Source organism: Carcharhinus amblyrhynchos, chromosome 14, assembly GCF_965287045.1.
Source record: "Carcharhinus amblyrhynchos chromosome 14, sCarAmb.v2.hapA, whole genome shotgun sequence".
In the NCBI taxonomy this organism is placed as follows: Eukaryota; Metazoa; Chordata; class Chondrichthyes; order Carcharhiniformes; family Carcharhinidae; genus Carcharhinus; species Carcharhinus amblyrhynchos.
Genome location: NC_137337.1, coordinates 41,725,187 through 41,741,187, shown reverse-complemented (window position 1 = coordinate 41,741,187; position 16,001 = coordinate 41,725,187). Strand labels below are relative to the sequence as shown.

Below are 16,001 nucleotides of genomic sequence, written 5' to 3'. Positions count from 1 at the left end.
GTTTTGGATCGTTTCAAGCACAATTTAAATGCCCAATGGAAGTTGAAACTTCCCAGGAAATTCCCATGCAGTCCTTGTGCGGGATCTCCAAGGGTTCCCTCAATGCATCTTCCATGGTACCTCCAGAGTACAACTCCCCCTAGGGAACAGAACCTCTCAGCCTATATTTTCATACAGTAACTGAGCACTTACATAGCTCTTGGCTGAGGTGCTGCTTCTTGTATAGAGCTGGGATTTTCTTCCTCCAGAGGGAGCTCTGCATCTCCCCAGGGTTTGGGAAATTGTTGCAAAGGCACTGAGCTTGTACTCTTCACCTTCTCAGAGGTAGGTTCTGTTACTGGTGATGGCGTCGACACTCTTGAAGGTGTAGGGACCGGTGTGATAACAGGAGTACCAACAGGACTTGTTTTGCTTGGAGACACAAGTCTTGCAGCATCTATGACGAAGTTAAAATATTAGTTATTTATAAACCACAATACAAGTGTGCAAGAGCTGGAAAATAAACATTTGAAGCGTCAAACCTGTTGTCATTTCATTAACATACAATTCCTACTATTCAAACTTTTCTGAAATAAGTATCGATTAAAATACTGTAAGTAATTCTTCTGTGGTTTTCTGAGACAATACTTTCAACATTATGACAATTGTTGTTGTGAAGAAATTTTTCCAGGGTTCACATTTATCAGATCTGGTTCTATATTTAAGATAATGCTTCTTTGTTTTTAATTACCAGAATGAAGCACAATTCCAAAGATGTACAGGTTAAGTGGATTGGCCATGTTGAATTGTCCCTTAGTATCCCAAGATGTGCAAGTTTGGGGAATTAGTGGAGTAAATACATGGGGTTACAGGAAAGGGGCCTGGGTGGGATCTTCTATTGGAGAGTCGGTGCAGACTCAATGGGCCAAATGGCCTCCTTCTGTACTGTAGGGATTCTATGACTCCTTATCTGCCTTATCTATCCCTCATTGACAGTTCAGTCAGGTCATCTTATAGGATGAATATGACTCAGGTTTACCCAGCTTTTCTTCCTTTCGTACCCATATCCCAGTATCACGCTGGTGAATTGCCACCCATCTCTTTTTCCCCAAGGGCACTATTTTCGGCCTAAAAGGGAGTACTCAAAATTGATACCAGCAGTCTGTCCGCTAACTGATTACATTCTTTTGGATTCTTCTCTTAAGAAAGCAGTCCGTGATAGCTCAGCAAAAGGAGACTACCAGTACTTTGGTTACCCATCTGAGTAACTGGAGAAGAGTACTTTTCATCCCTTCCATTTATTTAATTCTCCATTTTGAAATTATTGACTTGTTCCTTTTACAGCTCGAGTAGAAGGTGACAGTTGGCCTTGTTCCCAGGCTTCTGCCTCACTCTCGGTGACAGCATGCCACATCACTCCTTTGTTTCCTTTCAAGTAACTTTATTCAACCCAGTACTTGACAAGTCAGACAACCTTGCTGAGAAAGTCATAAGAAGGGAACCTACTGGTGTAACTGCTCATCAGTCTACTTAATCAGTCTACTAATACACCATGTTTCCAGATTACCTTCCCCCAAAATCTAGAGCAAATACTGGCTTATCATTTCTTTGCAAAAAAATTATGTTCAAAAATTAGAAAACCTGTTTTCAATTAAATGTAATTCCACTGCATACAGACTCATAAAATGTAATAGTACAGACATAGGTCACTCAGCCCAAATCTATGCCAGTGATTTTCTCTAGAAGAGCCACACAGTCTAAACCTCTGCTCCTTTTCACTTGTCACATCTTTTAATGTTCCTTTTTATTTAAGATGTTTAAAAAAATTATTTATGAACTCTACTTCACCAATGATTTGTGCGGGAGAATTCCACATTTTAAACATATTGCATCTGTGCAACTGTTTCCCAGCTTCCTCACCAACTCTTCTTCCATTCATAGAATCATAAAATCCCTACAGTGCAGGAGGCCGTTCAGCCCATTGGGTCTGCACCCACTCAACTTTATTTTACCTTACCCAGGCCTTAGTCCTGTAACCCCACAAATCCCTCTAAGTTTCACATCTTGAGACACTAAGGGACAATTTAACATGGTCAATCCACATAACTCGCACATCTTTTGACTGTGGAAGGAAACCAGAGCACCCTGAGGAAACCCACGCAGACACAGGAGAACATGCAAACTCCACATAGATAGTTACCCAAGGCCAGAATTGAACCGGTGTCCCTGAGGCAGCAGTGCGAATCACTGTGCCTCTATGCCATCTTTAAATTGTGCTCATTTTTTTGTTACCTTAAGGATTTGAAGAAAGCAGCATAACATTACTCTTCAGTCAGCCATCCCTTAACCATGTCAAAACAAGATTCCCAAGCGTTTGCATTGTTATCGTTTGGCTGATTGTTCGAAAAGCTTTGTCATGAAATGCTTAGACAGTTCAACCACGCAACAGGATCTAAACTGGGCAATTAAGAAGAGCAAAGTAGCAGAGTTACTGGTCACTTTCTGAGAAGCAGAAGAGAAAATAATTCAATCTTGCCCATCTTTAAGATCCTCATCAGCTGGAAACTCTACGCTTTGTGGCAACACAAGGTAAGCTGTATAAAAAAGAGGGCAAATGGGCTGATGATTAATAAAAATAGGCAGCAATATAATCTGTGTTGAAATTGTGCTAAAAGTGCCCTGGTTTGAATAAACATTGAGAAACATAATCAGATTAGCAATCAAGGTTTACTTATTGATGTTTCTTTACTGCTGAATGTAATGTCAGTTTAACCCAACAAACTGACTTCAATTCTCAGTATTTACAAATATGTTGTAACTTTGGATGGAGGCTGCATGCAAGTGGCACTTGTAGAGTCTCCACAGGCTCCCACTGGAACTACAGTAGAAGATTAGCACAGTGGAAGCACAGTGGCACAGTGGTTAGCACTGCTACCTCACAGCATCAGGGGCCTGTGTTCAATTCTGGCCTTGGGTCATCGTCTGTGTGGAGTCTGCATGTCTTCCCCGTGTCTATATGAATTTCCTTTGGCTCCTTTAGTTTCCTTCCACACTCCAAAGATGTGCAGGTTAGGTGCATTGGCCATGCTAAATTCTCCCTCAGTGTAACGAGCCAGTGGGTGGCGACTGGGGGATTTTCACAGTAACTTAAATGCAGTGTTAATGTAAGCCTACTTGTGACACTAATAAATAAATACACATTTTTCTTTTTTTTTGGGGAAACAAAACTGTCATTAGTTTCAGGAAAACAAATGCCTTTGAAAATTTCCTCTTATCATATAGGAAATTGCACCTTCACAATGGCAGGAAACAATTAAAAGGAGATTTAACAATTGCACCAAGAGTCAGTAGAGTCACACAACAAGGCACTTTTATCCCAATAAGTAATCCTACCTCACTAAACCACTGACCATGTAATTTCCCTTCCTGGTCCCCATGTTAACTGACAGTGTAATGGTTCTCTCACCACAAGGACTCTCTCTCCTTCAAAACTGTCATCATCATCCTAAGCCCCGCCCAACAAAAAAAACAAAGCTTGACTGCACCCTACCGCCAACATACCCTTTTTTCCCCAAAATCCTATGAATTTGTGGTCATTCGCCTTGCCCCGAATTCCATATTTTATTCCCTTCAATCTCGTTTCTGCGCCTGCCACTCCTTCAAAAGTAGTTCACATCAAAGTCATAAATCACATCCTATGTGACCGTGACAAAGGTAAACTCTTTCTCCTCGCTCTTCTTGACCCGTCTGCAGCCTTTGACAAGGTTGGGCACATCATCTTCCTCCAATGTGGGAACACCACCCCTGCAAGTTCCGTTCCAAGCCACTCACTGTCCTGACTTGGAAATAGATCTTTGTTCCTTCGCAGTCGCTGGGTCAAAATCCTGGAATTCCCTCCCTAATGGCACTGTGGGTCAACCCACAGCACATGGACTGCAGCGATTCAAGAAGGCAGCTCACCACCACCTTCTCAAAGGCAACTAGAGGTGAGTAATAAATGCTGACCAACCAGCGATGTCCATGTTCCTCGAATGAATAAAAAAAACCTCTCCACTGTTGTCTAACTGGGTGGGAACGCGCTCATCTGGCTCCATTCTTATATACCTCATTAAGAGTAGAAAATCATTGCAACAGTTTCTCAACCCATTCCCGCCACCATGATCTCTGGTGTTCCCCCAACAGTCTAACGCTGGCCTGCTCCTATTTCGCAGCCACATGCTGCCCCTTGGCGACATTAGTTTTTAATATATAAGCTGACGACATCCAGCTCTCTCACCCCACCAGCTTGCCTGGCTGTTTCTCAAACTCCCCATCACTAAATTATCAGACTGTCCATCTGACATTCATTGCTGGATCAGAAATTTCCTTCAATTAACTTGTGAGAAGCGCAACGTCATTTCCTTCAGTCCCTATGACAAACTCCATTCCCTAATGGGAATCATCTAATTCAGACCACTTGACATCCCTAATTCTCTGGAAGTCCTGTCTATCTTCCTCTAAGATGGTCTTTAAAAATAACCTCTCTGACCAAGCTTTTGGCCACCTGTCCTATATTGCTTCATGTGGTTCAGAGCTGCTTTACACAGCTCTCGTGAAGAAGTGTCTTGGGACTTTTTTTTAAAAAGTGTTGCATAAATACACCTTGCTATTGTAATTAGTATAACAATTGCTAAAGTTTATTTGTTGTATAATAAAATGTGACAGAATTAGTTCCAATGTTTAAATAAATTAAAGCCTTCTTGTGCATTTTGACAAGAAAATTCTAGACCATCCTTCACCCTATGGAACATACTTTCAGGCATCCTTTTTAAAGACCTTCCTACTCACCTGGCAATGGCTTCAGTAAAGGCTCCAATTCTGGTTCAGGCTCCGATTCCTTTTCTTCCGATATTGCTACAGAGTTTTGGGGTGTTATATCTGGTGTTTGGATTAAAGGTGGACGTCCAACAGGTGGTGATGGAGTGTGTCGTGGGGTTGGATCTGGTGTTGGGATCAACATCACCTGCAAGAATGGTCATATGTCAAACACATTTTACACATGGAGATTTTGTGAGTATAACTAGAAACTTCAAACCAATATGTGAGAATAGATTCTCACACAAAGTAAATTACTGGCTGGAAGAGCAGTTAGAAAGTCAAGATCATTGACTCTATCATTCCCTTAATCAATGCATAAATTATAGATAATATATATTTTCACAAACAATGTTTAGTCACATCTATTCAGATCGTTTTCATATCTTTAGTCACATCTATTCAGTTTTGGTGAACTATCTATAGTTTAATTCTGTATAAGAGTAAGTAAAATAACGAAAAAATAATGGATTATATTCATAAATGGCATTTTATAATATAGGCAAGACTGTTTTTAGGCAGGAAATGAACCCAGACCAGTTAACTGTGACCAGTTTGTCCTTGGCAGTTCTATTTAAAAAAACAAGACAACACCTGCAGGGTGAAATCTTATCAAAATATGGAAACTGTCAGGATCTAATTGAAAACTAGTGAAACAGGCTGATTTTCTCTCCAAATCTTGTGGCATTTTGTAACAAAAGCTGCCGGGTGTGTTTTATGTCATCATGCTGAGTGGCGAGGCCTAAATGCGCCAGCAAAGCCCAGCTCCACTGAGATTGGGAGGCACCCAACAAAAGCAAAAAACTATCTCTCCCCAACCGCACCACGGAGGCCTCAGGCTTACTGCCTCGCCCGCGATCAGAACCAGCAATCTGCCCCACCTGAGATTAGAGCCAGACCCCTACCCCTGCCAAACAACCATCGCTGACATCCTCAGTTTCCACGTTTGCTCCCCCCTCCCACTGCCACCGACCACCACAACCTGTGCAAGAGGGCAGTGCCGGGGACAGTGGCAGGCCACTGCCTGGCCATGTCCCTCTGCCTTGGGGGCTATACTAACAGATGGGGAATCCCCATGTCGGGTTCATGTCTGGGCGAACTGTTGTAATCCTTGCCAACATGATGCCACATCAGCAAGGTTTGAAAATATGCCTGGGGGAATACGAGGTAAGGGCGGCAGTAGGGGTGTACAATAATAATGTAAGTTTATTAAAACATGTCCACTGATTATGCCACTAGCAAGGGGCAGTGAAAATCGGAAATTCCAATCTCACTGGTGAGATTCTTGATTTCTGGGTTTCGCCACTGCCATTCCTGCGCATGGACAGCGCAGCCTCAAGTTCGCCCTGCAATCTACTTGACTTTATCATGAAAAAAAGTCATGGACTGTTAAGTTCTCTGATAAAAATTAGATATGATTTAAAATCAAAAGCTTCTGGTGAACATCTATTCTACTGGTGTGTTTATTGAGTCTAGTCTTTTAAATGATATATTCTAACCACTTCATGAAATTTCTAATATTTTATGGGTGAAAACAAACTGACTCATGTCTAAATTAATTAGTGTTTAGGTTTCCCTGTCTGCTAGCCTATCACCTATCCAATATATTGCAGCATGGGTTAGGTCATAGTTCTCCTCATGACACATTCTCAATTACAACCAGGTTGTCAAGGGGAAGGTCAATAGGTTTCCCTGAGGCACAGAGTGCAAAATCAGTAGTAACCATAGCAGACAGTCATGAACTGAGCAAATAGAGATAGCAGAAACATGAATTAAAAGGAAGAGGAGGCCTTTCGGTCCTTCAAACCTGCTCTGTAGTTAAGGTGTGGGAGATTTATGTAAAACATTTGCAAACCTGCACCCAAAACTACACTAAATATCTGCTTGATAATCAGTTTTACTGTCTATAGAAGTGCATTTTTAACATGTGATTAGCGTGAGACCAAATGACTAAACAAATTACCAGTGAAATCTAACAGAATCTTAGAAACTGAAGACTGGGAAAGTATAAATGGAAACTATGCTGTGCACTGGTTTATGAAAACAGTACTTTCACCTCCTGCATCCAGATCCAAATGCAGTACCAATTCTCAAATGGTTGGTAAAAGAATATTCTTAGTGGGAGGTTCCAACTAAATTTACCACTGGTGCTTAAAAACATGGTAGTTCATGACCACTGAATGGATTTCCCAAAGTACACAGGGTCTTGTTCTCAGAATGTATTTCAGTTCAATTCCTGGACCAGTACTCCACGTCCTGTACAATCACATCATTTTTAAGTGCAATAATGCTTTTAAAGAGAATATTCTGAGACTGAAATGACATACAAATACTCAGTATGTGACTGAATATCAAAAGTACAGAGGTAAGTTAAACTTCAGTATTTTTCCAAAGACGGCACAGTGTTTGGCATTGCTGCTTCACAGTTCCAAGGACCTGGGTTCAATTCCCAGCTTGGGTTGTTGTCTATACGTAGTTTGCACATTCACCCCTTGTCTGTGTGGGTTTCCTCTGGGTACTCCGGTTTTCCTCCCACAGTCAAAAGATGTGTGGGTTAGGTTGATTGACAATGCTAAATTGCCCCTTAGTGCCAGGGAGATTAGGTTATATACAAAAGGTTATGAGGATGGCATTGTTGTCAGTATAGGCTTGATGGACCGATTGGCCCCCTTTTGCACTGAAGGAATTCTATGATTTTAAAATTCACATTGAATACTTAATTTTGCTGTAAGGATATTAAGCAAATAAATCAAATTAATTTCAAATTCATTCCTAAAGAAACAATCATTAGCTTGATGCATATTTTCCCTATAATATAATGCAAATAACAATCTCTGCACTTCACACCTAGTCCTAAGCATGAATCATTTCATTTGTGAATCAAATTCTCTAGGTAGCTTGAAGGTGTTATGTATTTGTATTTATTCCTAAAGGTTCACTGGCACTCTCCTGGATTAATGTGTGCACTGGAAATTATGTAATAGACCCAGCACAGGAAACAGAGAAAGAAGCAGCAGCCATGGAAGAGATCACACACCATTAATAAAGTTCCATTCATTTATAACCAACATCTGTCCTGTGTATCAATTCTCTAATACTCAACAACAACTGGAGGACTATGGACCTTTGCTTGCTAACTGAATAAAAAATAAACTTTCACACACATTATAGAGATTAAGAGACTAGATGGACATGAATAAGTGATAGTCTATAAGCAGATTAAAGAGTTCAATTAGGTATCTTGTGTGTTAGAAAATCGAGATAGTTGCAGGAAACACAGTTGTGAAGCGTACGTATGGGAAACCGCCTTCAGTGAAAAAAAAATGACTTGATTTGATTTATTGCTGTCAGGTATTGGGATACAGTGAAAGTGTTGTTTCTTTTTTAAAGTTTTTGTCTATTAGTGTCACAAGTACACATATTACACTACAATGCCACAAGTACACTTACATTAACACTGCAATGAAGTGTTAATCCTCTAGTTGCCACACTCCGGTGCCTGTTTGGGTACACTGAGGAGACTTTAGCAAGGCCAATGCACGAATTAGCACGTCTTTCAGACTGAGAGGGGAAACCGGAGCACCTGGAGGAAACCCACACAGACACACAGGGAGACTGTGTAAACTCCGCACAGACAGTCACCCAAACCGGGAGTCAGACCCGGGTCCCTGGCGTTGTGAGGCAGCAGTGCTAACCACAGTGCGACCCTTGCGTGTTATACAGACAAAAAGCGCACTGCTCATAAAGTACATAGGAAAATAGAGGATGCAGAATATAGCGTTGCAGTTACAGCAAGAGTGAAGAGAAAGTTCAGCTTAATATATAATAGGTCCATTCAAATCTCTGGTGCCATCTTCCTCTTCACCCTTTCTGTAACTGCAATGCTATATTCTGCATCCTCTATTTTCCTATGTACTTTTTGAGCAGTACATTTTTTGTCTGCGCAAGCATCGCACAGTGGTTAGCATTGCTACCTCACAGCACCAGGGACCCGGGTTTGATTCCTGGCTTGGGTCACTGTCTGTTGGAGTTTGCATATTTTCCCCATGTTTGTGTGGGTTTCCTCCGGATGCTCCAGTTTCCTACCACAGTCTGAAAGACATGCTGGTTAGGTGCATTGACCCGAACAGGTGCCAGAGTGTGGTGAATAGGGGAATTTCACAGTAACTTCATTGCAGTGTTAATGTAAGCTTTACTTTTGACTAATAAATGAATTTTAATTTCAACTTTAAAGCTGTTCTTGAGTTGGTACATGACCTCAGGTTTGTGGAACATTTTGAAGAAAATAGGGATCATTGGAGCTCTTATACTGAGCATTTTGGCTATTTTGCACAGGCAAACAAAATAGCTGAAGATATTACGGTGCCCACTTTCCTGAGTATGATGGGGGAAAATCTTCTATTCTCCTTTGTAGATTAGTGCAACCTGCCAGACTTAGTGCTAAAACATACAAGCAGGTTGTAGACATTCTGCAAGACCATTTTCACTGAAACTCCTGGAGATTGCAAAGCGCTTTAAATGCCATAAAAGGAAAAAAGAGGGGGTGTCAATCACACAATTCATGGCAGTCCTTAAAAGACTTACAGAATATTAAGTTTGGAGATGTGCTGAATGACACTATTCAGGACAGATTTGTTTGTGGAGCATTGGAAAACTCAAGTAATTCACGCTTTTTTTTTCACACTAGAGTTCACACTAGAATCTCCCACACCGTGTGTAATGCAGAGGCCACCAATATGAATATCACTGTTTCAGGGGCCAGGACTTATTCCCACTCTGGAGGCTGAAACCAGTGGGCCTCTGCATATGCGCAATGGTCCCAAACTGTCAGCTCCCCCAATTTGCTGGCCATCTCAATCGCTGGCCAGGCCAGGACCCCCACAGTGCGGGCCCTCCATGGCCTGATTGCAGCCCCCTCATCCCAATCTCCCAACTCCCTCTCCCTGCAGTGCCAATCTCCCCCCCTGCCGCAAGTGCAGATACCCCCACCCCCAGCAGATCCCTCCCCACCCTGGCTCCCTCCTCCCAGCCCCATTAATCGCTAGTCACCCTCCTGTTCCCATCGATCCCTAGGCAGAGTGGGAATGGGACCCCACCAATTGCCCCCTACACCCTGCCCCATTAGTTTCCCCCAATTGGCCTCACCCCTTGGCACTATCCATGCCCAGTGAGCTTGGGCACTTTGTCCCTAGGGCAATGCCAGGGAAATAGGCTATCATTGCCAGTGTGCCCGTGCCCAAGAACACCCCTCCACCACCCGAACCCCTGGGGGACTCTGATTGCACCCCCCTTCACTCCAGCAGGGTTAGGTCGCTAGCTCCCCGAAAGTGGGGAGCTTGTGTAATCCCAGCTGGAATGAAATAGTGTGACGGGGTGGAAGAAGCTAGCGGGCTCAGAGAATTCAGTCCTGGACCATCTAATAGCATTTAAATCATATGTAAAATATAACTTAAATGCTGACCCGCCTACCCACTGATTTCCAGTATGGAGCAGGCCGTGTCAGAAATCCGGCAGCTGGAGATGGTAGTGGAGTGCGAATGCTCGTGGGAATCCCACAAATGGTGCCCCCCCCCAACCCCATGCAATTCTCCTGGCCTGCTGCACTACAAAATTAACACAGTGGGATAGGAGAATCGCCCCCATAGTCTCAGACTACTTCTGTATCTGTGCCACACACTATTTCTATACTATGCCATTTATATTTTGATTAAATTTAGAAACAGCACCAAATGTTATTTTCATATATCATGAATCTAAATCTGCTCAGTATTCCAAGTGTTTTGCAGAAGAAGATGCATTCTTACTGGTGAAGGTGTTTCTTCTTGAGGAAGTTCTCGTATCGGAGTTCTGTTCTCGCTTTGGTTTTGACCCAGCATGATGGCAATAATCTCAGCAAGTGCTTCATCTACAAACTGTCGAACCATTTGCGAGTCCACAGGAATTCCTGCATCCACAAACAGCTGGAAGCCTCCTCCACCAGCAGCTTCAACTATTTTTGAAACAAATAACATTCTGTCCACTTAGTTCTGGCTATTCTCGTAACAGCATAAATATTCATCTATAATGTCATTTTCTGTTTTTGCAATAGGAAAAATAAGTGCACCTTTAACGATTGCCAGTGTTAGTTTTAACCCTCTGGCCATTGCTTGGAGAGGAAGAGAAAAGTTGCCTAATTTCATCAAAATGAATGAAACAATTGTGAAAAATTAAGATAAAGAATTTAAACATTTACCTTAAATAATCGCTATATGGTACAGTAATTAGCATTGCCTCTTCACAGTGACAGGGCCTGGGTTCATCTCTGCCTTGGATGACTGTATGGTGATTACACGTTTTCCCCATATCTGTGTGGGTTTCCCCAGGGTGCTCCAGTTTCCTCCCACAGTCCTGAGATGTGCGGGTTAGGTTGATTAGCCATGCTAAATTGTCCCTTAGCGTCAGGGTAAATTAGCAGAGTAATTACGTGGAATACAGGGATAGGTCTGGGTGGGATTGTTGTCAGTGCAGGCTCAATGGGCCGAATGGCCTCCTTCTGCACTATACAGATTCTATGATTTTTTGATACTATTAATCTATCAAAAACATCATGAGGAAAAAATATGTTGCTTTTTTACACAGAAAACATGCAATACATTGGCATATTTTCAGAAATACTGATTCAAAAACCTGCAAGTATCTTCTACCGGTCCAGAATCAGGCTAAGGTCATGTTTATCAATTGATAAAATTGAATGTTAAATGCTGAGAAAGGCGACTGAATGTCCACCAGCATATTAATATCTTACAGCGCAATCGATAAGATGTGTATTTGGAGCTCTGATCCCCACAAGGCGCAACTACCAATTTTAGTCACGCTTTCAGACAGGGTTACAGATTGGAAAGCTGAGAATTCCCCAAAGAGAGAATTGCAAAACCAAAGGCTTGAGACGTGGAGGTTACTCTCGTATACCTCCCAGTCACAGTGGCTGGTTTGCAGACAGCCACTGCTGAATCCTGACATCTGTCAAAGAAAGTGTGTGTCACAAAGAATCTTCAGAGAGAAGAAAGCTGACTTATCATAGAATCTCTACAGTGCAAGAGGAGGCCATTCAGCCCATCGAGCCTGCACTGACAACAATCTAACCCAGGCCCTATCCCCGTAGCCCCACGTATTTACCCTGCTAAGGGGCAATTTTAGCATGGTCAATCAACCTAAACTGCACATCGTTGCAGTGTGGGAGGAAACTGAAGCACCGGAAGGAAACCCATGAAGACATGGGGAGAATGTGCAAACTCTGCACCGACAGTGACCTGAGGCTGGAATTGAACTTGGGTCCCTGGCACTATGAGACAACAGTGATAATCACTGTGCCACCGTGCCATTCATTGTGCCACTGTCACCCATAAAGTCTCAAACTATATTGTCATGTAGTAACAAATAGTGTGCACGAAGAGGTAAAGAATTCAATCTCGTTCAACAGAGTAAGTTTGCGGGAGTGTTATAAAGTTTTACAAAGATAAATTAAAATCTTAATTGAAGTAGAACTTTGAATTAAAACTTGATATTTTACAATACAACAAGAGGCATTCTAAACCAACAGATCATTACAGTAAGAAATTTGGAATAGGCTGGAGACTCACCAATATCTGAGTCCAATAGCACATTCTCCTCATCTTCATACTGGCTGACATGGGGCACAGGCTGTTGCTGTAAGGGATACATCTCACTAATGACACGGGACATGAGCTCTTGTTCAACCCTATTAGAATAAGGATTTCAATTTTCAGTGACATCAGAAAGATTATGATATACAGGTAAATCTTGACAATGCATTGAGCCTGCAATTTAGGGAGTTTTGGTGTGTCAGAAATATTACCTACCACTCAATCAACTGGTTTTCTATGGATTCCTTGCGTTTTATCATCCTGTCTACAACATCAACAACTGGTTGAGGGGCAGGAGCAGAGGGAGGGAATGGTGGACCTTTGTATGCCACAGCAGTGGACTCAGCAAAACCCTCTAGCTCTATACCCGGTTCGGGTGATCCTTGAAGCTCATCATCAGTCTCTGTGTCCTAGGTACACAAAAAATGCAGAGGGTAAACAGGAAAAAACATTAGATAAATACAATTCTGTTACATCGCAACTTTGAGACTCAGTTTCAAGAAAGAATAACTTAATCTATCTAGATCTTTGATGTCTAAACTAAAATCTAGAATTAAATGTAAGTGGCGAGATTCCCTAACACCCCAGCCGTGTGTTTCCTGGTAATGGAAGAAGGCATGTGTTTCCAAAGGCAGGATTCTCTGATTCCACTGCTGTCAATGGCATTTCCCATTCATGTCACCGCGAAACCTGCAGGCGGGGATGCGCTGCTGGCAGAATTCCGCTGGTGTGATTCTAAATTTATGTACTTTAATTCTGATCAAACTTACAATTTTGTTGTTGTGTTCCTACGTATTACAGCTCTCTTCCTAAATCTGTTTATATGTGCATATGCAGAGAATATATTACAATCCCATGGGGGAACCAAAAAAATCAAAATAACTAAATTTACCGAATAACCCCTAATGAAGCAATTACCAACAAAGTTCCACTTTTTTGTAGATTTTACTTTTAACACATCAGAACCAATGCAAATTAAACATGAACTAAGAGACAAATGATGCTTCAAAGGACAAATTTCACTTTAAATTGTTGAAACAAAGAAAACCACACAAGCATCTGCATTACTCGCTACAAACATGTGGCACCACATGCAGTTCAAAAGTTCCTTAACCCAGTCTTTGGTATATAGGATCCTTTACTCAGCTGCATCTCAACCAAAGACAACCAAATGGCAAACTCCTTAAGAACCTCCTCAGCTAGGTTCACAACAGTCTTGAAGGCACAGCATCTCCGGAGATTCCTTTACACAATTGTTTTAATAAACTTCATTAAATAGTTTAAAGTTTATTTATTTATTAGTCACGAGTAGGCTTACATTAACACTGCAATGAAGTTACTGTGAAAATTCCCTAATTGCCACACGCCAGCACCTGTTTGGACACACCGATAGGGAGGATGGATCTCCTCCTGTGTTATGGAGAGGATGGGTTTCCTCCTGTGTTAAGGGGAGGATGGACCTCCTCTTGTGTTTAGCATGGCCAACGGACCTAATCAGCACACCTTTTAGACTGTGGGAGGAAACTGGAGCACTCAGAGAAAACCCGTGCAGACACGGGTAGAACATGTAGACTCTGCACAGACAATGACCCAAGCCAGGAATCGAACCCAGCTCCCTGGCACTACGAGACAGACAGAAGTGCTAACCATTGTGCTACCGTGCTGTCCCTAACTAATCCGGTCAACACTGACAAAAATTAAGCAGCAAGCAGCAAAATTGTCCAATTCACAATCCTTACTCAAACCATGTCTTCAGCTTTCTGTTCTGTTTAATAGAATCACTCACACACACAGCTCCTTGTAAATATGTCTTCTCTGATCTCCCTCTTCGCTCCTTTGTCTGCAGCTCCCTTTCTGCCTGGTCACATGGATTTCATACATTAATTTCCTTCATGTTGGTGCCTGCTTCCAGATCAAGGGCTGTCAGGTCACATAAGAACATAAGAACATAAGAAATAGGAGCAGGAGTAGGCCATCTAGCCCCTCGAGCCTGCCCCACCATTCAATGAGATCATGGCTGATCTGTCGTGTCTCAGTTCCACATTCCCGCCCTCTCCCCATAACCCTTAATCCCCTCGCTTATCAAAAACCCATCAACCCGCGTCTTAAAAATATTTAGCGAGGCAGCCTCCACCACTTCAACGGGCAGAGAATTCCAGAGATTCACCACCCTTTGAATGAAGAAGTTCCTCCTCAACTCCGTTCTAAACCGCCCCCCCCCCTTTATCTTGAGGCTGTGCCCCCTAGTCCTACTGTCCTTTCTGAGCGGGAAGAGTCTCTCCACCTCTATCCTATCCATCCCATTCATCATCTTATACCTCTCAATGAGATCTCCCCTCATTCTTCTAAACTCTAACGAGTACAAGCCTAGTTTATTCAGCCTCTCCTCATAGCTCAACCCCCTCAACTCCGGTATCAGCCTAGTAAACCTCCTCTGCACTCCCTCCGAGGCCAAAATATCCTTGCGTAAGTGCGGCGACCAAAACTGCACACAGTACTCCAGCTGCGGCCTCACCAATGCCCTATACAGCTGCAGCAAGACCTCCCTACTTTTATATTCAATCCCCCTCACTATGAAGGCCAGTATCCCATTCGCCTTCCTGACCACCTGCAGGCTGGGTTTTTGCGACTCATGCACAAGGACCCCGAGGTCCCTCTTGCACCGTCGCCTACTGCAGTTTTTCGCCACATAAGTAATAGTCCTTCCTACCATTATTCCTACCAAAGTGGACAACCTCGCACTTGCCAACATTGAATTCCATTTGCCAGTTCCTGGCCCATTCGCCCAGCCTATCTAGATCCTTCTGCAGACTCTCCACACCCTGCACGCAATTTGCCGTTCCACCAATCTTGGTGTCATCAGCAAATTTCGACACCATACACTCGGTTCCCTCCTCCAGATCATCTATATAAATGGTAAATAGCTGAGGCCCCAGCACCGACCCCTGGCACTCACATGCACCAGTATTTCTTGGTATCCAAGAAAATTACAACTGATCCCTTTACAGGACTCATAAAAGTCTTCTTCAAACATTCTTAAAAACAATTACAGATCCCACTGAAATTTAAAGAAATTACATACTTCCCTTACTGTACTGCTTCTGGGTTAAAGTACATTTAAATAAAAAACATTGCAGAGCAGGCAGCTGGACAAAGAATGTATTTTCTCAATGAAATAATGTTATTGTATTCAATGTCTTATTGTTACCAGTAAGTTTATACCAGAAGTGTGGTACAAAGAGCAAAACAGGAAACGTTTTAAAATGCCATTCCACATCATTTTTATTTATTTTCCTAAACATGCTCTGTTTATGCATTCTGTATCTCATTTTCTGTATTTTATACACCATCTTGAATATTATTTCAGTAAGCATTAACATCAGAATTGGAAGCAACAAGACCCACCAAATCTTAGAAAAAGTGTAAACTTTTACTCACTAATTTCTCCCCTCCCTAAAAGTATTTACTTTCCTGTGGGCTACACAGGAGGAGTTAAATAACCTCATTCAGCTCACAATACCCAGA

General features: G+C 42.3%; 1 protein-coding gene across 2 annotated transcripts in view; it reads right to left on the bottom strand.

The window, feature by feature from the left end:
• Window positions 1–16,001, bottom strand: part of kiaa0586 (KIAA0586 ortholog) — a 541,997-nt gene that overhangs the window by 94,543 nt on the left and 431,453 nt on the right. For both annotated transcript variants that reach the window (XM_080202790.1, XM_080202791.1), the window contains exons 21-25: window positions 12,693–12,886; window positions 12,453–12,571; window positions 10,638–10,822; window positions 4,807–4,981; window positions 193–436 (exon numbers count right to left, since the gene is read on the bottom strand). In XM_080202790.1, the coding sequence (XP_080058916.1) occupies window positions 193–436; window positions 4,807–4,981; window positions 10,638–10,822; window positions 12,453–12,571; window positions 12,693–12,886 (917 nt within the window). The remainder of the gene's footprint in view (window positions 1–192; window positions 437–4,806; window positions 4,982–10,637; window positions 10,823–12,452; window positions 12,572–12,692; window positions 12,887–16,001) is intronic.